Source organism: Capra hircus, chromosome 15, assembly GCF_001704415.2.
Source record: "Capra hircus breed San Clemente chromosome 15, ASM170441v1, whole genome shotgun sequence".
NCBI lineage: Eukaryota > Metazoa > Chordata > Mammalia > Artiodactyla > Bovidae > Capra > Capra hircus.
This window is the reverse complement of record NC_030822.1, coordinates 47,245,123-47,267,792: the sequence shown is the minus strand read 5'-3', so window position 1 is coordinate 47,267,792 and position 22,670 is coordinate 47,245,123. Positions and strand designations below refer to the sequence as shown.

At 51.9% G+C, this 22,670-nt stretch overlaps 1 protein-coding gene across 2 annotated transcripts in view; it reads left to right on the top strand.

The window, feature by feature from the left end:
* The window catches only part of ABCC8 (ATP binding cassette subfamily C member 8), an 81,162-nt gene that overhangs the window by 33,998 nt on the left and 24,494 nt on the right, over positions 1 to 22,670 (top strand). For both annotated transcript variants that reach the window (XM_018059613.1, XM_018059612.1), the window contains exons 11-16: positions 8,531 to 8,571; positions 9,740 to 9,885; positions 12,441 to 12,546; positions 12,685 to 12,801; positions 13,197 to 13,272; positions 14,013 to 14,118. In XM_018059613.1, coding sequence (XP_017915102.1) covers positions 8,531 to 8,571; positions 9,740 to 9,885; positions 12,441 to 12,546; positions 12,685 to 12,801; positions 13,197 to 13,272; positions 14,013 to 14,118 — 592 coding nt within the window. The remainder of the gene's footprint in view (positions 1 to 8,530; positions 8,572 to 9,739; positions 9,886 to 12,440; positions 12,547 to 12,684; positions 12,802 to 13,196; positions 13,273 to 14,012; positions 14,119 to 22,670) is intronic.

Here is a 22,670-nt window from a genome sequence, read left to right as displayed (position 1 = left end):
AGTCGGTCTGGTAGCTCCACGGACTCACCTCTTTGCAGTTACTGCCCAAGTACGTAATCAGGATGTAGATACTTAGCAGCTAGAAGACCCCATACCGATTCCCTGATCTTCCCAGTTTAAGAGCCATTTTGGTAGGAAGGGCTGAGGGGAAGCCCCCAAAGAAAAAATTATAAGGGCAAGAACTCAGTGTACAGGTTAAATGAATTCACATAACTGAAGAGGGGATTTGTGAATAAAAAGATATATCTGTGGAAATTACACAGAATGTGGCAAGGATAAGTAAATGGGAAATGTTTCTGCAAGTTGGGAGAACCATTTTACAGATGGGAAATTGAGGCCCAGAGTGTGTATCTCCCTGAGGTCACTTCTGAGGTTAATAGCATGGCTCAGACTAGATTCTCTGGAATCTCTGAGACTCTCAGAGCTGAGAACCTAAATGAGGTGAAGAAAACTTAGGACACAATGGAACACCGCTTTCAGGCTGTGGTCTCTGAATGGAAGGAAGCAACCTAGAATGGGCTTTGATGGGAATGGGAAACAAAGAAGGAAATTAGGAGAGAGAGACACTACCACCCCCTCCGCCAGCTGAAGCTGGTTCTTTTGGTGTGCCAGGAAGAGACATATGTGTGGGCATGCCAGCAGCGGGCAGCAGTGGAGGGTGCACTGTTTCCCAGAGAGGCACGGGGGAAGGAGATGGGATTCGGGTCATCTGTGTGTTCCTGGCAGTCCACTGCCTAGAGAGAGGGTCTGGCGGGGCAAAGTGGCCTGCATTCAACCTGAAGGTTCTCACAGGGCAGGGCTTGCACTGACACCTCCTTGTGTCCACCCAGACAGCACAGGACAGATGGTACCCTGGTCCATGTGGCAGTGACCAGGCCATCCACCATCATGGCACCCGCCATGGCATCTCTCTGCAGGAAATCCTGCTAAGAGCTGATTTTCGCAGAATGGAGAGATGAGCACGGCAGGCTTCCTGGACTCCTCACTGAGACACTCCAGGTTCCTCTGCCATGACCCCGTGGCCTCCTCCTGGACTGAGCACTTGATCAGTTCAGTTCATTTGCTCAGTCGTGTCCAACTCTTTGCGACCCCATGGACTGCAGCCCACTAGGCTTCCCTGTCCATCACCAGCTCCCGGAGCTTACTCAGACTCATGTCCATCGAGTCGGTGATGCCATCTAGCCATCTCATCCTCTGTCGTCCCCTTTTCATCCTGCCCTCAATCTTTCCCAGCATCAGGGTCTTTTCAAATGAGTCAGTTCTTCTCATCAGGTGGCCAGAGTATTGGAGTTTCAGCTTCATCATCAGTCCTTCCAATGAATATTCAGGACTGATTTCCTTTAGGATGGACTGGTTGGATCTCCTTGCAGTCCAAGGGACTCTTGTGAGCACTTGATAGAACAGGAGAAATTGGGAAGGAGCCTCTGGGGAGCTCAGGGAAACCAGTGTCCACAACCCCAGGCCTTCTTCAGCCTGTCTATCAGCTCTGCCTACCCCTGGGCCTGGCCATGGTAACAGTAACCCACACTGTGTTCTGCTCCGTGAGTTACAGACACCTGGCTTCCAGACACCCCATCGGGAGGAACAGCTGTTGAGGCAGCGGAGGGCTTCTCCCTCCAACAAGAATGTGGCAGGGTGGAGTGGGGCAGGCTCACTGTTGCTACAGTGGGAGAGAGAGAAGGGAAGCAGTAAGGAAATTGGGGGCATCAAGTCCCCAAGATTCCCGGCAGCAAGGTAGAGGCAGCCTCGGACTGTAAAGACAGGAGCATGTGGGAGCTCCTTTGCATCTAGAAAATGTATGCTCATTTCCTGTGATCTGAACTGCATCCCGCTGGGACATGGCTTCCTATGTAAACAGCATTATAAGATGCCTAGGTTTCAGGGCTAGCCCAATGAAGCCTGTCTAATAAGTGCTCTTTGTCCTATGGGCCCCCTCAGGGCTTGGGGCAGGAGGACCTAGGGCAAGGAGACTGCTTATTGTCCAGAGCTGAGATGACTCTGGAAGGAATCAGGGGCTCTGGAGCTATGCAGGGGTCTGCCCAGGGCCCCTAGCCTGTCCAGTACTTGGTGACTTAGAAAGATAAACAGAGCAGCCGAGGCTGGTCCATGGGAGAAGGCAGAGAGGGGGACAGGAAAAGCCCTCGGAGAGAGAGAGCTTGGAAAGCCAAGTGCTGCTCGCTGGGTGCTCATCCTTCCTGGGATGGGTTTCTCTGTATTGGTTGATGGTGGGATGGGGAGAGACAGGTTAGGGGCCCTGCCAGGCTGCAGTTATTGCCTTTGAGTGTGTTTTCATTTACGTCCTCCTGGACTTCCTGCCTTCTGCTCTCTGTCACCTGGAGTTAGGACACAGGTGATTAGGCTTGAGGTAATGGGGCATCTTTCATTCTTGCTTCTGGCACCAACCATGGGGTCCTGGTGCCGCAACGGAGCCCTGGAGTCACATTTCCTGATGGGGCCCATCGGTGGCGGTGCCTGCTGGGTTTTCAGTCTGGTCATCGTACACCAGGCAGTCAGACTGTCAGGCAGACGAGGTCACCTGTGACACTCTATCTGATGGTCTCAATGTCAGCATCGCTGAGATCCTGTGTGTGGAGCCCTGAGCTGGTGCCGGGCAGGTCAGCACAGGGGCGTGACAAGGAAATGAGTACCGTTTCCCTGCTATCAAAATCCAGAATGGCTATTTCCTCTTGAAGAAAAACAGGTGTGAGTTACTCAGATGGCACTGAGCGAGCCCTGCCCTGTGTTAAGCACCCAAGAGGCCAAAAGATGTGCTCCTGTTCTCACGGAGTTTATACTCTGCTGAGAAGTCAGGGCTCACGCACATGAGACAGTGTGGCTGGGAGTTCTCAGCCACAGGACCTGCTCTGCACTGGCTGCTCAGCGAGCCTGACTGCACTAACCCTCACAACTCTGTGAGTTGTGTGCCCCTGTTGTCCCATTTTACAGCAGGAAAGACTGAGGCTCAGGAAAGTGAAAGGACTCTCTGAGGTCCTCAGCCAATAAATGGCAGAGAATAGAGAAGAAGGAAGCCCATGGGGACAGGGAGTGCACACAAAGCTTCATGCAGGAGGAGGTTTGGCTGCAGCTGGCACAGGCCAGTTTTTAGTAAGTAGAAGACCAAGTGAGGAAAAGTGGGGGGTGAGTGCTGTGCCCACTCCTCTTAGAAGTCAGTCCCACCCTTGTTTTCTTGCAGCACCCACATAGCTCTAGGTGTCCAGTCCACCCATGAATTGAAGAACAAGCTCTACAGAGGTGACAGAAGGGTCCCAGGCCCTAACCATCATCCAGCTGACATGCTGCTCGTTCATTCTGTCCTTTGTGCAGCGCTCATTCCAGAGCCTTCTCTCTCTTCCAGGCTCTACTGAGGCCCTGGGCATTAGAGAGGAGCTGCCTGGCCTTTGCCCTCCGCGTCTTGTGGGAAACCGTGACGTGAACAGGGGCCATGCTGTGGTCAGTTCTAAATCCCCCGGGTTTGCTTTCATGGTGCACTCCTGGCCCTGGCCTTTATTTCATCCCCATATCTAATAGATACCGACTGAGCACCTACTGTGTGTCAGGGCCTGGAGGACGCCAGGTGGTGAGAAGGAGCACCAGTCCCTGCTGCAGGCTGCTGACAGTGTGGCAGGGAAGCCAGGTGTGCAGCTGTGCCGGGAGTGACAGGAGCAGAGGGCCCATTGGAGTGGCGCCCAACCTAGTCTTAGGGGTGGTGGGTGTCAAGGAAGGCTTGCGGTAGGTGAAACCCACTGCCGATGCCCAAAGAATCGTATGTCAGCCGGGTAAGGGAAGAATGTTCCAGGCCCAAAGGCTGAAAAGTGAAAAGGAAGACGGTGTGTTCAAGACTGAAATACACTGCCGTGAGCAAAGATCACAGGGCCAGATAGGGCTGCATCTTGTGCGCCGGGTTTCCTCCTGAGGCAGGGAGGCATTGAAGGAGCTTAAACGAAAGGGGTTTGCTGTCTTTTCCAGTGTCTGTGGTCGGGGGCCTTCCCTCTTCCCACACTCAGGTGGGTCACGTTGCATAAATGTGACTGGCCTCATACTGTGTGCTGAAAAACAAAAAACAACCGCCCCCGCCAAACCCAGCTCTGCCATTCACGGAGCACCCAGCACCTGCCCCTCCTGGAAACCCAGGGCCTGGCTATTCTTGGCAAGCCGTAAGCTCCCTCTTTCCCCCTGGGTGGAGGCCCCAGACAGCCCGCGTCTGGAGACAAGGTGACCTCCAGACTTCCCCAGCTTCTCAGGACTTCTTCAGCATCTGCCTTTCCTCCGCCAGCTGGTGCAGCCCCAGTGGGCTGCTGATGCATACCCTGGCCTGCCTGGGGAGGGGGGTGCTGGGTGGCTGTGGGGGGGGCGGTGTCGGGGGAGCTGGAGGCAGGACTCAGCTGGCTGTGAGCCTCCCGCCTCCCTTCCACCACCTCCAGCGCCGGACACACTGTGAACCTGCTTTCCTTCCCTCTCTTGACTTCAGACTGGCTATCAGACTGAATAGCGCTCTTCCAGGTGCAGCCTGCTTCACTGTGAGCCGGCAGCTTCTCCCCTGGCCCTGGGGAGGGGGAGGGGGTGAACTTAACCAGAGGCACAAATGGCTCACTGTGACTCCCCGACGCGTGGCTTCTGAAATATTTATCAGTGCTTTGGAGATGAAAAGCTCCTGTTGTAACATTGTGGGGGCTGGCACCCGCGGGCCGGGCAGCATTCCTTGACCAAAGCCAGCGGGGAGCGGGCTGTCCGAGCCCTGCTTTGTGTTCAGTGGATGTGTTATTTTGTTTTGTTTGAGGGTCAACACCGTTGTTCACTACTGTGCCCCTCAGTAGTGAGGGGTTGTGTTGGTTGCCTGGAGCACAATGCCTGGAACAGAGGAGACCCTCAATTTCTGAATGAATATTTCTTAAAGGAGGAGGGGGTTATTAAAACAATATCTGTCCTTAACTCTGTGCTGTTACAGAAAGGCTTTCCCTTTTGAAGGTGGCCTTTCAGGCCTGCCTACACGCAACTAAACTTTTCCATAACAGCATCGCACTCACACCTCGTTTCGTAATCTTCTGCTTTCACTTCGTGTTATTTAACAGTATTTCCTACTCCCCAACATTCAAGGTTTGAGCACTGTCATGTTTTTCTTCTTTAAATTTTTTCCTAGATCACATTAAAGTGAGTCAGCCCACCCCATGCCAAAGTCAGAGAGAAATCTATTGTTGGTCTTATTTCCCACTCCTCCTATAGGCCCTTATGTGGTTCAGGGAAATAGAGGCAAGGCCTCAGGTCTTCTAGCCATGACAGCTTGAAGGGATGCCCAGCTCCCTTCCCGCCCCACCCCATCATACCTTCATCCCAGGCACAGGGGGGTCTGCTGAGTGCAGAGAGATGCCAGACCTTGTAGCATGCCTGCAGCTAACACCTCCCAGTCTCCAGCACCGACACACCCAGTTCCAGCTGTGTTCACCCCAGGTCCTAATGGGCTGATCTTGCAGCTGGTGAGTCTATTCACCCAACCCCCACCCCTGAGAGTGACCCAGAGCTCCCTGTAAGAAGGCCATCCTTCCAAAAGAGAGTGAGGACAATGGGAAATGACATTTTCATTCTTAGCGTCTCTATACAATAGCCAGAACGGGACAGAAGCTAATTATATATCACTTGTGTTCTCCGTGTTGCTGCATCAGCTTTGGAATGCTCCTTTTCAGATTTATGTATAGCTGGTCTCATTCCTGAAAGGAGTTCAGGCAGCTACAAGAATGAGGATAATAAAGTAGAAATATATATATATATATATATAAATTAAAAAATCACGACCAAGGAAAACACGGAGTAGAACAAAATGTCAATTGTCACACATTTCCTGACTGTAAAGTCTGCCTGGAGTTGCTGTCCCTTGTTTACTAAAACAGCCGCTCCTGTTAGATGTTTCCAGTTTACTTCGTTTCAGGGCTCTTTGCTGTGGTTGCGGTTTTCATTTTGCTGTGACAGATAGTGCTGCGGCTAACACCGTCTTACTGAGAGCTTTGTGCTTCTCTTGAGTGATTATTCGGGATAAATTCCCAGGAGAGAGATTACAGTATCAGAAGGTCTGAACTTCTGTGCAGCTCTAGCTACGAAGCACCAGAATGCTTTCTGAGCGAGCCATACCGGTTTATAATCTAACTTCCTGGCCTGTTCTTCAGCTGGGAGTTGGGCCCCTGCATGTGCGGGCGGGGTCTTGGCCTGGGGCAGGGTGGGGTGCACAAGTTCCTGTTGACAGGATGGGCAGGAGAGGAACAGAAGGTGCCGTCTGCCCTGAGGGAGCTCCGAGGGCGAGGCTACCTGTCTTTCGAGCTGTATGGTGATGGTCCAGGGCCCAGGCCCGATGGGCATCGTCCTCTCCCTCCCTCTCCCCAGCCAGTGATGACCGTGCTGTGTTCTGCGTGCCAGATCTGGGTTCCCTGTGCTGTGGGGAAACCAACACTGCTTATATCCTGCCCCCTGCAGTGTAAGAGGGCCATGAGGGAGGGCTGTGGCATTGTGGTGGGCACCAGGAGGCCATGGAGCCTTCATCCGGGAAGGGCAGTCAAAGCACCGTCATGTATGATATTAGTGTTGATAAAAAGCCCTGTGGTCAAAGAGATGGGCAGTGCACCAAGGGCTCCAGTCATATCTTCTTCATGAGACAGGGAGCCCTCCAATGACAGGGCCCGTAGGTCAGGAATTCCCCGAAGATGGGAACAGTGTCTTTCCTATTTGCTTGAGAGCCCCACAGGGGCATGTTCCCTGTCTCCCACCCTATAAGGTGCCTCCTGGGAGCATAGTTCCTTACCTCCTTCCTCAGACCCGGAGCCCCGTGAGGGCAGGGGCCACATTCTGCCTCTCCCTTGGGGTTCCACATCTCCAACACACAGTGGATGTTCTCGCTGGTGCTGGACTCTTGGAGTAAGTAGACAGTCAGCTTGGAATGGTGTTGAACATCTGGAATTCTTCAGAGTGTCAGACGCTTCGCCATTCATTGAACAGGGGCCATGTGCATAGGCTTAGCCCTTGGCCTTTGGCTCCTGGCCCCTTCTGCTTTCATCTGGCTAATTGCAGCACCAGACTCTTGGCTGGTCTGGAAGAGGCTCCAGGAAGGAAGGGGGAGGAGGTGGGAAGATGGCAGCTAGAATGGGCATCTCTTACTCCAAGAGGGGTGCTCTCTCCGAAAGTTTAGGCCAGGGGTCAGGGATGCCTTGGGCATCTCACAGATTGGGCCAGAGGAGCAGGGCTAAGCTAGCCGCCCGGGGGGTGCAGTACTTAGGTAGCACTAAGGCTTCATGAAGCCTATTCCCTACATTACATGCTCTCACCTTGGAGAATGCCTGAGTGTGGGAACAAGTCGGTACAAGTTAACAAACTCAGGGGAAAGAAACTGAGGTCCAGGGAGGTAAACGATCAGCCCAGGATTACACAGGTTAGAAAAAAATGAGGACTCCACCCTTCTCTGACTTTAAGTCCAGACCTCTTTGCTCTTTGGGGTCCCTGTGAAGAGTCTGAGGACTGCTCTGTAAACAGTACAACGAAGGGGCCTCCGTGGCAGGAAACCTACTGCCCCACCTATGCATGGACTCTCAGCCTTAGAGCTAAGGCAGTCCCTGCTTCGAGCTGGGAAAAGTCAAAGTGAAAGTGAAGTCGCTCAGTCGTGTCCGACTCTTTGCGACCCCATGGACTGTAGCCTATCAGGCTCCTCCGTCCATGGGATTTTCCAGGCAAGAGTGCTGGAGTGGAGTGCCATTTCCTTCTCCAGGGGATCTTCCCGACCCAGGAATCGAACCCGGGTCTCCTGCATTGCAGGCAGACACTTTACCGTCTGAGCCTCCAGGGAAGCTTTGAGCTGTCACTAATACCTCAGTGTGAACGAGTTTGAAATCCTTCCTAAGAGCTATGCGAGAGTGCAAGTGTTAGTTGCTCAGTCGTGTCCGACACTTTGCGACCCCATGGACGGTAGCCCATCAGGTTCCTCTGTCCATGAGGATTCTCCAAGCAAGAATATTGGCATGGGTTGCCATTTCCTCCTCCAGGGGATCTTCCTGACCCTGGGATTGTTCCCAGGTCTCTCACATTGCAGGCAGATTCCTTACCATCTGAGCCACCAGGGAAGTTCTAAGAGCCGTGGGAAACTGGGAATCCTCTAAGCCTCAGTCCAAGGAGGTTCAGGGACCAGAGACAGAGGAAGGAGAAGCAACTCGGTGCCCCCAGAAATGCATGCTGCTGACCTCACGTTTGACCACAGGCCGCCAACTCTCCAATCCTTCCCCTGCCATTTTCTTGTAAGGCTTTCTTTACACTGTCCACATGGAGCAAAGTAAGAGCATTTCATGCTTTCTTTGGAGGCTTATATGACTCAAGGACAGGGGATAAGCATCTTGAGGGCACATGGTAAGGAGCTAGAGGTGCCACAGGGCTAAGATTTCTACCCTTCCCATGCCCCAGCTCCATCCTACTGACTGGGTAAGGACCTCCAGTCCAACCTGGGCAGCTTCACCTCCAGCTGCCTTCTTCATCCTGCTAAACTCCCTCTGTGCTTCTTCCGCAGTTTTCATGAACACGGCCATCCCCATTGCAGCTGTCCTCATCGTAAGTGGATCCTTTCTCCATCTCCCATTGTTGAGGGGAGGGCAGTGGCGATTTCTGGAGTGAGAGATTCCCAGGGTTTTGCCTTTCTGCACAGGGGCTTCAGAAGCTAGGTTCAGCAGGGGCACTGAGAATAGGGTCATGGATGGCAAGTCTGTCTGTATATGGAGCTGGTCCCTTCTCCACACCCCATCTAGGCAGACAAGACCTCTGCCTCCCAGCCTGGAAGACCTGATGCTTAGTCTCGAGAGCCATTAAACTTTCTTTAAAAAATTGCCACCAAACTTCTTCATTATAAAAGTGAGACACGTTTTTGTAGAAATGTTGGGGAACTCAGAAGGGAAAAGGCAAAGAGAGCTTAAATCACCCATAATCCCACTGGCAACAACTTCAGTGTGTTTCTTTCCAGTCTTTTCTTGAGTCACTGAATTCAGCATTTTTGCAAAAATAGGATTTGCTTCACATGCAGTTTTGCAGCCTTTTTAAAATTTAAGACTATGACACAAACAATTCTCCATGTCATTAAATATCACAGTGGTGGTTTTCTAAAGCAATTTTGGCCAAGCTGTGTGGGAGCTGCATAGTGGGGGCCAGCAGCACGCCCCTCCAAAAAGGCCACACGCCCACAGCGCCTTCTCTCAGGACTCCCATCCTTGGCTTCTGTGACCGCCGCAGTTCTTTAAAAAGATGCATTTCTTTCCCCCGGGGCCGGAGTCCCTGAACTGTGTCAAGTTCACAGCCTGTCAGTCACGCTTGGGAATTCACTTTCAACATGATTTATTGGGCTGGTTCCCAGCCTGGCTCTTGAGGAACTCTGGGTAACAGAGGCTGCCGAGCCAAGCCAGGTAGCCAGAGGCTGGGGGGCACAGCTGAGGAGGTGGTTTTGTAATCAGCATGTTTACATTGTCCGGCTGAGGACTGCTGTCTGAGAGTGGGCAGAGCTGACCTAACCTGAGGGCTCCTGGTGTTCCTGGAATGAAGGAGGCAGGGCCAGGAGGGACGGTTCCATGAGATGACTCTGAGGATGACAGCATCTCCAGCCAGAAGTTCCCCTGGATCCCTTGCTCCCCGCTTCTGGTTTCCTTCCCCGGGGACTGAGGGCCGCCAGTGTGGGAGGGGTCCGTGCCCTGAACCCCGCTCTGCTCCGTCTCATTTGTGCCTCTGTCCACAGACCTTCGTGGGCCACGTCAGCTTCTTCAGAGAGGCCGACTTCTCCCCATCGGTGGCCTTCGCCTCCCTCTCACTCTTCCACATCCTGGTCACGCCGCTGTTCCTGCTGTCCAGCGTGGTCCGGTCCACAGTCAAGGCTCTGGTCAGGTGAGAGGAGGGGCCCGGCCAGGGCGACAGGCTGCTCACGTGTCGGGCCCAGGCTCGCTCCGGCAACCACGGCAACCACGGCTGTTTGGTCCCGGGACACACGTGCCCGTTGCTGTGGGCTTCGCTGAAGCTGGTTGTGGTTGCTCAGGGGAATATAGTCCATGTTTAGCTCCCCTCTACACCAGCCCCGAGGAGGACTAGCCAAATTTCTTATGTCCTCCAAGGAGAGGAAACTCAAGGTCACCTTCAAGACAACTCCTCCAAGGAAAGGGAACTCAAGGTCACCTTCAAGACAACTCCATAAAAAAAAAATCAACATTGAGCCGAACTTGGTATATCCTCATAAATTCTAACCATTGCTCCAAGTTCTGCCTTCCAGAGCCACTCAGAATGAACGTCATCCCTCTCCCACGTGATGACAGCCCCGCAGATGTTAGAAGGCATCCCTGAAATCTTTGTCTTCCCCAAGCTGAACACCTGAGGTCTCTCCACGGGACTCAGCAACTTCACAGTCCCGGTCAGTGAAGAGGCTTTCCCGAAGCACCTGCACCCCCTGTCTCCAACTGGTCTGCGCGCTGGGAGGCCCCACTTCAGGCTCAAGAGCCCAGTGGTGACTCTGCCACTCTCCCAGAGGCATCGCCTTCTTGGGAGTGAAAGCCTGGAGGTGGAAGGCTGAGGGTCTGGCTGGGGAATGCCACAGCTGGAGTGTGAAGATCCCCCGAGGCCTCTGAACTAGCTTTGTGAAAGCAAGGGCCAGGCGTGCCTCTGGGGAGAGCTGGCTATGTCCTTCCTTATCACCAGTGGGACCAGACAGGAACAAACATCCTCTGTACTCAAACCCCTCCAGCCTTGAGGGAAGTGACATCCCTCTCCTGGACCCTGGCAGGTCCGAGGCAGCTGGCAGGAGGGGTGGCTGTTGGAATGAAGTAGCTGATGGAAAGAGGGTTGAGGATGGAGGGGCATAAGACAGCAGAGCTGTGGTCATAGGAGAATCTCACTAGGGAGTAGCTGGCTGGAAAGGGATTAGCTCCCATTTCCAGGGTCAACTGTGTTGACTCACTTTTAGTGACATTGTGAAACTACTAACAGTCAACCCTCCTCCCCGACCCTTACCCCAGCCAATGATTTCTGTGTAGAACCCATATATTCAAAGGTGTTATAGCTATGGGGAATCTCTTGCCTGACCCAGAAGCATTTCTATATAAATACTCCTCATCTCACCTTAGGATAGCTACAGGCTTTTTAAAAAAGGAGACCAGACTCTGGGCTGAAAGTGGGAACATGACACAGCCTGAAGCTTTACCCTAAGTCAGCTCCATCTCCCACTCCTTGCCCCCGCACCACCCCACCAAGGTGTGTTGGAATGGGGACAGAAGGAGAAGCAGGCAGAGGCTGGCATTCTGCTCCTTGTATGGGGAGGGAGTGCATGCTCAAAATAGAAATAGGGGTGGGGTGGCCCCAGGCTATTGCAAATTTAAGCAAAAGTTGGTATTGTCTGAACGGTTCTCAAGATTCCCCAGACACCTTGCCCACCCCTAGAGATAAGAGAGAATGAATCAAGTGAAGCTTCTGGAACCTCCTCTGAGTTCATAAGGAAATCCTTGGGGTGGAGAATAGCCTTTTCTTCCTTGAGTTGGGAATAATACCTCTTCCACACCTCCCCCAGCAAGATCGAATTATTTAATGGGGATTCAATTATGTGCTTATAAAGCATTTAACAGTGTCCGCTGTGTAGCCTGCCAGGCTCCTCTGTCCATGGAATTCTCCAGGAAAGCGTACTGGAGTGGTTAGCCATTCCCTTCTCCAGTGGATCTTCCTGATCCCAGGATTGAACATGGGTCTTTTGCATTGCAAGCAGATTCTCTGCTGTCTGAGCCACCAGGGAAGCCCCAACTCAATGGTTAATAGCCAATCCTAATCCTAACTAACCTGTCAGAACTCTAATAGTAACCAATAAAGCCCAACACCAACTATTCTTCAGTCTAATAACCAGACTAACCCACTAACGTTAAACTAACCCTAAAACTAGTCTGCTGCTGCTGCTAAGTCGCTTCAGTCGTGTCCGAATCTGTGCGACCCCATAGACGGCAGCCCATGAGGCTCCCCCGTCCCTGGGATTCTCCAGGCAAGAACACTGGAATGGGTTGCCATTTCCTTCTCCAATGCATGAAAGTGAAAAGTGAAAGTGAAATTGCTCAGTCGTGTCCGATTCTTAGCGACCCCATGGACTGCGGGCCCACCAGGCTCCTCCATCCATGGGATTTTCCAGGCAAGAGTGCTGGAGTAGGGTGCCATTGCCTTCTCCGTAAAACTAGTCAGTCCCTCCTAATCCACACCCTAACCTACTCCAGCTGACTAGTCAACACTAATAACCCTAGTAACTCCTATTGCCCCCATGGAATGGCCCTGGTCTGTCCCCTCCCGTGTGGGCTTTGTGGGGCCACAGCTGGAACCTGAAGTCTTCTCAGAACTGCCCTCTCAGGCCTCGCCCTCCTCCCTCTCCCCTCCCCTCTGCCCCCCCGGCAGGGTGAGGGGTGTCTGTGCTTCCTCTGCAGCGTGCAAAAGCTGAGCGAGTTCCTGTCCAGTGCAGAGATCCGTGAGGAGCAGTGTGCTCCGCGAGAACCTGCGCCCCAGGGCCAGGTCAGCAAGTACCAGGTGGTGGTGAGTGCCCCCCTGCCCTGCACCCCCACCCCGGTGTATTTCTCCAACGCCTGCAGCTCGAGCCCTGCTGTTGTCCTGCCTCAGCTTCCTTGCACAGCTCCCAGCCCCTGGGCCCTCACCTCCTCTAATCAACTCCAGCCCCTCAAGGTTGTGAACCGCAAGCGTCCAGCCCGGGAGGATTGTAGGGGCCTCACGAACCCACTGCAGAGCCTGGCCCCTGGCACAGATGGGGATGCTGACAACTGCTGTGTCCAGGTGAGTCCTAGACCCTGCACCTCCATGCCCAGCCACCCAGCACCATCTCCACAAGGAAGCACAACATCTGAAGGACCAGACCCCGGTGTCCTGAGCCCTCTGCCCCGAATGGAGGTCACCCTGCAAGCCTGTAGTGTCCATAGGAGTCCTGAGACCGGGGCCAGTGCTTCAGTCTCCACCAGCTGGGGGGACCTGTGGCCATCCTCTGGGGAGGGTGCCTCAGGTAGAGGTCTGCATGAGAAGGCCATGCCCCCACTCCCCTGCCTTGGAGGTGGACTGGAATCAGTGTGGTTTTCTTAATCTTTGCTTTCATGGGGGAGGGGAGGCAAGACTATTCACACCAAACTCAGCTGCCTTTCTGCTCTCTTCTGGTTGGTGGGGTGCCCCTCATGAAGATCATTGGAGGCTTCTTCACGTGGACCCCTGATGGAATCCCCACACTGTCCAACATCACCATCCGCATCCCCCGAGGTATGGCCCAGCTCACCCTTCCATCATGATCTAGGGGTGGCCCCCTCGGAATCATGTCTGAAGTGCCCCCTCCCCATGTTCCACTGAATGACAAGGAGAGAAAAAGAAAAAACAGGACCGATTGAGCAGCTGCTGTGTGTGCACTCTTGGTGGGTGCTCTGGGTATGAAGGCTAGAGAGGGGCTGGGCTCCTTCCTTGGGGAGTCCAGGTGCTTGGTGGGAGAGCAGCAGCAAGGACAGGGCAAGACAGCGGGGCCTTGATGTCAAACCATCTGTTGCAGACAGAGTGGGTGCTTCACAAAAGGAAAGGTGATCCCCAGTAGCCAGGGAAAGTGTTGTGAAAGAGCTGGGGACTCCAAGAATGAGCAGGGTCCTTCAGGCTGTGAGCAGGGTGGACAGTCCAGCAGAAGCAGCAGCTTGAGCAAAGCATGGGAAGGGGGAGGATAGGGTGGCCTTTGTGGGGACCAGGAGGCACTGAGCTCACACTGGAGAGCACTGGAGAGAGACGTAGGCCCTCAGGAAAGGGCAGGGAACTAGCAGTAGGAGGACGTGGGGAGCCAGAGATAGGGTGTGGGTTTCCAGAAGGAAAGGCTCAAAGGAAGAAAGGACTCCCTGGCAATTCTAGGTAGGAGAAGAGCAAGTGGGGGCCCCAGAGTTGGGTGTGTCTGTCTGTCTTTCTGGGTGGTGGTTGTTCAGACTCCCTCTGGCCTCTGCTCCCCCTGCTGCCCTCCCTCCCTGCAGGCCAGCTGACGATGATCGTGGGGCAGGTGGGCTGCGGCAAGTCCTCGCTCCTCCTCGCCACCCTGGGGGAGATGCAGAAGCTCTCGGGGGCCGTCTTCTGGAACAGGTACTGTGTGCACCTTCCGGGCTCAGACAGTGGAAAGACAGCGGGCAGGTGGGCAGCCCTCCTTGCAGCCGTTCTCAGTGCAGGGTGCGTCATGCCTGTGTTGAGTGTGTTCCACAAGCACTCAGTGAAACCAGTTACTTTCTGCTCTTGTTACCATCATTAGCATTAGCCTTCACATTGTGCCAAGGACTTCCCTGGTGGCTCAGATGGCAACGAATCTGCCTGCAAAGCAGGCACCTGGGTTCGATCCCTGGGTCGGGAATATCCCCTGGAGAAGGAAATGGCAACCCTCTCCAGTATTCTTGCCTGGGAAATACCATGGACAGAAGAGCTTGGCGGGCTGCAGTCCCTGGGGTCTGAGTGATTAACACTTTCACTATGTGCCAGGTACTTTGCTAAGTCCTCTGCACACACTATTTATTTCATTTAATTCTTAACGAAAACCACAAAGATGAGTACTGTTAACAGATCTCATTTTGGACAGAAGGGCCAAACTATTTGCCCTAATTCACCTACCCAATTAGTGGCAAAGCTGGAATTCAAACTCAGTTCTGTTTGACTCCAAACTCCATGTTCACTCAGCTGCACTGCCTCCCAGCGTGGGGATCCGTAACACGAATGTTGGTTTCTGGCTTGATCATCAGCAAAGCTGATACAGACCAGTTAGTGCGTATTTCAAACAACCAGAGATAAATCAGGCAAATGTGGGATTCTGGGCAGAGATTACTATCTCAATTAAAGAGCCGAACCCCAGCCTGAGTCAATCATGAATCTATTATTTATGGCTATCTATTTCCCAAAAGCACTTGAAACTAGTTGATTAAAGATACATATATGATAAAAGCTTTTTTAAAAGTAAGAAAAGAAGAGCCAAGAAATGAAGAGGGTGGGAAAGCTGTTCAGAAACCTGGGCAGGACATGGGTACGGCAGTCAACAGGTAACCTGGGTTGGAGTCCACCACCCTCTGCCCCCCAACATCTCCCTGCCCTTAAGTATCCAAGAGAAAGAGGGATCTGATCAAGGTTTCAGAAATAAAAGTCAAGGCCAATTCAACAGAGGACAAACTTTCCCTAGCAATCATTTCTAGGGCCAAATTAGCATTCAAGATGTCAGGGTTTTTCACCAACTTGAGAGCAGGCTGAGCAGAGAGAAAGGCCTTGGAACAGGCACCCCCATTTCCTGCTTTTCCAAAATGCCCCTGAACAGTGCACCCAACAAATGGCAAGTTTTCTTCCTCAACAGGTCTATGGGCTGGCAATGAGCTCCTTGGGTTTCCTATAACTTCAGTCTCAGGAACCTTAATTCCACTGGGAATGTAGTGTGTCTGGGGGCACAGGGTCTCTGCCTCCATTTCCCATCTTATTCAGGTGTTTCTCAACACAGCCTGACTGGAAAGGTCCAGGCATTGGATTGCCAGACCCTGGTGCCAACTGCCTCTCAGGACTTTGGAGGGAAGAGCCCTGCCATTGGCTGCCTGTGTATATCTGTGACAGGAAGACAGGAAACCCCAGTGAACTGTGAGCCGAACAAAACTACTGATGTCACTGCACACCCGCCATGCGGAGGCCTTTGCTAGGTGCACTGCACACACGAGCTCATTGGATCCTCCAGCTGGGTGCTATTACCCCATTTCACAGAAGTAAGAACTGAGGACAGCAAGGTGGGGTGGCATGCTCAGCGTGTGGACCAGAGTCCCAAGCCTGGACTCTTTCCCTCAAGCCTGCCTGCTGCCTTGGGCGGGGGTCCCTTGGGTTTTAGCTCCAGAGATTATTCTCCAATTTCCATGTAGAGGGCAAGCTGGATCCAGGCCCTCTCTCAGGGCAGGGTGGGATTTCCTGGATGGGATTACACTGCTCAGAGACTGGGGTCACTCCTGGATTCCCATTTCTGCATCCGGCTCAGCCTCTGTGATCCTGTCCCCTTTGTTCCACTTCCTTCATCTCCTCCCCACCCGCCTCACCCTCGCGTGCCCTTTTACACCAGCATCAGACCTCTCTGTCCTCTGCAGAGGCCTCAGCCTCAGCTCCCACCTCCTCTCCAAGCTCTCAGGGTCTGACTGCTCCTCCTTTCTCTTTGGAAGCCTCTGCCCCAGCCCTAGGGGGTCTCTCCAGGGAGTTGGAGCAGCTCTTTTGTGCAAGATTACTGCGTAAGGCACTTTATTTCCTTCATTGTCTTGGTCAGTCTTCACCAAACTATGAGGCAGGCGTTCTCAATATCCCGATCTAACAGATGAGAAAACTGAGAAGAAGCAGGTTGCCCTGGGCCACCCAGCTCTTAAATGGCAGAAGTGGAATGTACACTTCAGTGCTCAAGTGCATGGGCTTTCCACTGTGTGCTGAGAGAGAAGGGGCTGGAGAGCAACATGAAGAAGCAGCCAGCCTGACGGTCAAGGCCAGCGGCCGCTCGGGCTGTGATGCCCTGCCCCCCGACCCCCGCAGAACCACCACATCTCTGCTCACAGCTCTGTCTGCATGGACGCTCACTCTCCCCAGCAGGCAGCTTGGGCCCCACCTCCTGGTTCTGTTTGAGGCTCAGGGAGGATCTCGTGTCTCCAGAAGCTCCTTTGCCCTCTTCCATGGCTCGGTTTCCCTCCCAACCACAGCGAGCACGTCAGGGTAGCCTGCAGCCCACCCTGAGAAGCTGTGAGAATTCGTTCATGACTAGCTTGTGCTCTGGTTTCTCTGCGTTGGTCTATTTACTCGCCCCATACTTATCGAGCGCCTGCTGTACGCCAGACCCCAGGCACAGCAATAGGAATGCAAAGATCGTGAAGACGTGGCCCTGCTTCCAAAGGAGGGGAACAGATATCCAGTGCCATGGTGCCACCTCGTGCCACCATCAAGCACAGAGGAAGAGGTCAAGGAGAAAAGACTCATGTGGACATGGTGTCTGAGTTTTGAGGGACCCTTGTGGCTTCATCAGATGTAAGAGACAGGGTGGAGGGGAAGGTGTTCCAGGCAGGGGTATCAGGGTGGGCAAAGGCATGCTGATGTGAGAGGATGTGGTTCTGGTGCCCAGAGCAGTGGGTGTGGGGGGCGCTGGTGAAGGTCAGAACTGAAAATGTAGGCTGAGCTGAGGTCAGACACCCTGTGTACCAGGCCCAGGAAATAAGATTTAGTCTGAAGGCTGTAGAGGAAAGGTACTGATGATACAGGATGAGGGATGGGAGAGAGAGAGGCCACAGAAAGGGAGACCAGCCCCAAGCTCATTATAACTGGAAGAAGGAGTAGGCTGGCCAGACATGGCTCATTGGCTTCATATGCTCTCAGAATCCTGGCTTGTACACAGCTCTGCCTGACCCACCTACCCTGGGCAGGGAGTTAAGTGTAGGGGCTGTACGCTGAGGGCCCTTCTCCATTACTTGCAGGAGCTCCATGCCTCAGACCTTGGGCCCTAGGTCTGCAGGGAGATGACACACTTGCAAAATGAACCTTGAGCAAAATAGCGTTTGATCCAGCAGCCCCTCCCAAGGGCCTGCCTATTTGCAGCCAGAGGTGAGGGCAATGCCAGGTTGCTCCCATATTTTTTTTTAATCCATACCAGGGCTGAGACCTGGTAACCAGGCAGCCAGAAAGAGTCCCAGGAGCCCCAAGGCAGGGATTTGGGGGAGTAGGAGGCACACAACAGAGAATGCTCTGGGAGAAGGGTTTGTGTGTGCACCATTCATTTATTCCTTCCTTGAAAACGATGAGCAGCACTGCTGAGCTCATAGGATCAAAAGTTCAGGAGGCAGGCTGCCCGAGTTCAAATCTGGACTCCATCCTTTGGGAAATCCTGTGACCTTTCTGCACCAGTTTCCCCTTATTACCCACGGAGTTAATGTGAGGCTTAACCTGGCACATACCAAGTGCCCTATAAATATTAGTGTAAATATTATTCTTTGACAATGTACTTCTATGCCAGGAAAAAAATTCCCCTATTGCTCTTTAATTATACCCCAGCCTGTCTCCCAGGAGAGACTGCAGTGAGCTCCCTGGGAACAAAGATCATATCTTATTTGTCTCTCTGTATTTACAGTGCCTTTGCTAAATGAATTCATTTGCTAAATGAATGAACTGGGAACAGTTTATGACCTTTAGGAGACTGCCATTAAATACGTCTTTATGTCTCTCTCCTTCCCACACACCTTGGCCCAGGCTGTTTCCCTCGCCCATAATTCTACCACCCAACTTCTCCACCAACATTTAGAATGTACAAATCCTCTTTGTGTGGCCTCATATCGCATGCTTGTGTGTCTGCCTCCTCCAGGACACTGAGCTCCTTGGAGGTGGGGCTGGAGGGTTAGTCCAATGCGGTGCCCACATGGGATGTGTATTTTGTGAGCCACTCTGTGTAAGCTACAAAGGAGAAGACCTGGCCCCACCCTCAGGGGCCTCACCAGTCTTAGGTGGACAGAAGCCTGTGGGGCTTCTGTCAGGAGTTCAGGGGTAACTCCCTGAATTCCAGGCTGAAGAATTACTGTGGCCACCCTGAGCAGATCCCATACATCAGCTGTTGGGCTCCAGGTCTCTGGGAAAACTGTGCAATTTCAAAATTCTCTCTGATGATACTCACCTGCCCCAGCCCAGCTCTGTGCTCTGATGCACCATTAACCTGGAATTTGCAAACTCTCTCCTTGATCATTAAGAGGAAAACATTCTTTTTTTTTTTTTTATTAAGAGGAAAACATTCTGATAAGCGGTCGAAATTAGCAGATAGAGTCTAGTGAAGTTCTTTCCTTGGAAATACAGAAGAGGGCCATTAATGTCCACAGTAGATTGATTTTAGATGTCCCCTGGGAGCCAGCAGGAAGCAGGGATCCGAGAAAAACTTAGGGGTGAGAGAAAAATCCCAGCTCCCCACCAGGAACTGGCCTCACTGGAACTCCCTGCTGCTCCTGCCACCCGCTAGGGTGTGGGCCCAGGCCCTGCTTGCTCTCAGACACTCTCAGAACATTGCTGCCTTGTGGTGGTTGGGTGTGAAGGCTGCTTCCTGAGAAGCCTGATTCCCCAGGGGTGAAAAACAACTCCTCTTAGATTTCCCTGGTGGTCCAATGGTTAAGACTCTGTCTTCCAGTACAGAGGGTGTGGGTTCAATCCCTGGTCAGGGAGCTTAAGATCCCACATGCTGCAGGGTGTGGCCAAAATGCAAACAAACAAACAAAAAAGGCTCCTCTCAGCATAGCCTTGTGATCCATCTGTTCATACAGTCCCTGGAGACTTTGGGGAGTTGGGTCAGGAGCTCAAGGACACCCCAAGTTTCCTGGAGAAGGCAGCTGTGGAGAGACGGTGGGCAGACAGAAGGGGCGCTGTGTAAGCGTGACAAGCCTGCCTTGAGAACGGGATGATCTCTGGTTGTGGTTCTCCCTCTGCCGCTCGATAGCTGTGTGACGTTGAGCAGGTTATTTCTCTGGTCTGAGCCTTAGTTTCCTCATCTGAACAATAGCGAAAAACCCTTTCCTCCCTCAGAGATTTGGCATTAGGACCCAATGACCTCAATTGGAAAGGGCACTGTGGGCGAAAGGTTACATTTCAGAGCAGCAATAAGTTTCTCTGAGGCAGGATGTATGGACCGTGGAGACCTGTAAGTCCTAACTTGCCCTTCCAACCTCAGTCCCCACAGCTTTCCTCTTTGTTTATTGTTGGGGTCTTAAATGAGTGTTGGGGCCTTTGGATTCCACCTCTGCCTGCACCTTTGAAACCAAGCACTGAGCTGAAAGGATGGTCTCCCCACGCCCCTACTCCATCCCTCATTCTCAGACCCCATCCTCATCTTCCCCTCCAACCAACTCTGAGCTGTGTCGTTAATACATTCTCCCGGTGTCACAGTGAGGTTCCGACCATGACCTCAATTTTATCAATAAGGAAACAAGGCTACCTTAGTAAAGGGACTTGCCTAAGATTTCACGACCGGTGGGTAGAGAAGCCCCTCGGATACAGACTTTATAGCCCGTGTTCCTTCCCTTTCTCCCACTGCCTGCACTCATGCCAGCTCCTCCTCCAGCCTGGGACTCCCTTCTTCCACTCCCAGTCCCAATCCTTCTCTCTTTGAGGTTCCCTTCACCTGTAACTTCTATGAGCCCTTCCTCACTTTCTCAGATTTCTTCCTCCTCCAAACTACTTGCAAAATATGCATTTGGACTTACCTGGTGGTCCAGTGGTTAACACTTTGCCTTCCAATGCAGGGGGTCCTTGGTCCTTAGACCCTTGGTCAGGAAGCTAAGATCTCACGTGCCTCGCAGCCAAAAAGCCAAAACAGAAGCAATATTGTAATAAATTCAAAAAAAGACTTTAAAATAGCCCACATCAAAAAATAATCTTTTAAAAAATATATTTTTCTCTGATTCTAAAAGAAGGTACATTGAATATGAGAAGAAGCAAGTGTAAAGAGGGCAAAAACCACCTAATATAAACACATACAATATCCCACCTCCCAGAAGTTTCCAGTCTTTTTTCTGCATTATTTGCATATGTGTTTGTATACTTTTCTCCCAAAGCTCTATAGCACCTTCTTGCTCCTACTTTCCTTTTGGCCTCTATAGCTTTCTGACTTCTGTACGTGTCGGATTCACTCTGCCAGTCCATGAGCCATTTGAGGGCAGGCTCTGTGCCATGATTCAGGTTGGTGTGCACACAGGGACCCAGCTCACAGCTTGTTGCAGAGAAGGAGGTGGGTCAGAGAACTGGAGAGATTATCTTCTTAGCTCAGTGTTTGGTCCTGAAATTGCAGGCAGAGGAGGAACACTCCTTTAAGAGCCCAGCGATCAATGGGAGGAAGTGCATGCCATGTGTATCCTTCTTTACTTTTCAGATTAAGACATATATATACAATGAGGAGGCTCATTCTAGGAAGGCTGGAACTATGCTGGAAAGAGGAGACGATGAACCTGGATTCACACCACAGCCTCCCTTCTCCCTAGCTCTGAACTTTGGGTACATTAGGCAAACTCTAAGCCTTGGTTTTTTTCCTAAGATGGAAAACCTCTTTATAGAGTTGTTGTGAGGATGAAACCATGGATACAAACAACTGTACACAATGCCTCATGTTGAGTGCCAGCCCCCCTCCCTTCCTTCCTCCCAAATAATTAAAGATGTCTGTTATCAACCTCCATTTATAACAGATCTCCCATATGCTAAGCCCTGTAGGGGCTAAAAAAGATGCTCTTCCTGCCTTAAAATCCCACTGGGGATAAAGGACTTATACAGGAACTTATTAGAGGGGAAAGCAGTCCATTATAAGGGCTAATTGAGCAGCCCAGATAATGATGCAAATTGAGTTAGAGCCGAAGGAGCTCCCTGTGTCCCAGGGTCCTTGGGGAGGCCACAGATGTGCTTCCCTCTGGATAAATAACAGCGTTTGCAACTCTGGAAGCAGTCAAGGTGGAAGACTGCAGAGACAAGCTTCTCTGGGCTGTGGACGCAGAGTTGGAATTTGGAAGCTTGAGTTTTTTATCTGTTTCATGTTACCAGCTTGTCCATAAATCACAGCAATCTGATGATTAAGCAACACGAGTTAGGTTGAATTGAGAGAATGAAGTGAAACTAATAAAGATCAAAGAATAAGATCATAGGGAGTTGGTGATTATATATCCATCAAGGTCTCAATTAAGTTCCTGCCTGCTGCTGCTGCTGCTGCTAAGTCGCTTCAGTCGTTTCCGACTCTGTGCGACCCCATAGACGGCAGCCCACCAGGCTCCGCCGTCCCTGGGACTCTCCAGGCAAGAACACTGGAGCGGGTTGCCATTTCCTTCTCCAATGCATGAAAGGAAAAGTGAAAGTGAAGTCGCTCAGTCGTGTCCGACTCTTAGCGACCCCATGGACTGCAGCCCACCAGGCTCCTCCGTCCATGGGATTTTCCAGGCAAGAGTACTGGAGTGGGTTGCCCCAGAGGACAAAAGAAAATTTCATCTGTCTTCTTCCCATCCCTGTTTCTATCCATCCTGATTTTCCTTGCAACAAATTTATCAGAGCTATGGCCTGGGTAGTCATAGTGAGGCAATATAACATAGGCATTACCAGCATGGAGCTTTGGAATCAGACAGGTCTATTTCCTCCGCTATTTGCTGGATGTATGACTTTGGACAAGTTACCCAGACTCTCAAAAGTCGCCTTGTCTTTAAAGAGACATTCCTTGTCTATAAAGAGACCTCTTCCATATGGTTTTTTTGAACTTTAGATGATAGTATTGCAGTGCTAAACTCCAGTAGATGGTGAAGGCCAGGGAAGCCTGGTGTCTTGCAGTCCATGGGGTCACAAAGAGTCGGACACGACCGAGCAACTGAACTGAACTGATTGCAGGGTTTATCACTGTGCTTGTCAAGATTATAATAAATGTTAGCTGATTTTATTAAAGTAAGATCTGCATGAAAACAGGACAGATTGATTTTCCCCAAATGTGCATGTCAGATGTACACACTTCGTTGGCAGAAGGCTGCTTCTGGAAGGTTGAAAGGTGGCCTGGGGCAAGAGAAAGAGCACTAGTAAAGTTGGCACCAAAATTCAGGTCACTTCACACAGTGTTTTTCAAAAAAATTTTTTTACTATAATTCACAGTATGAAATGCATTTTATATC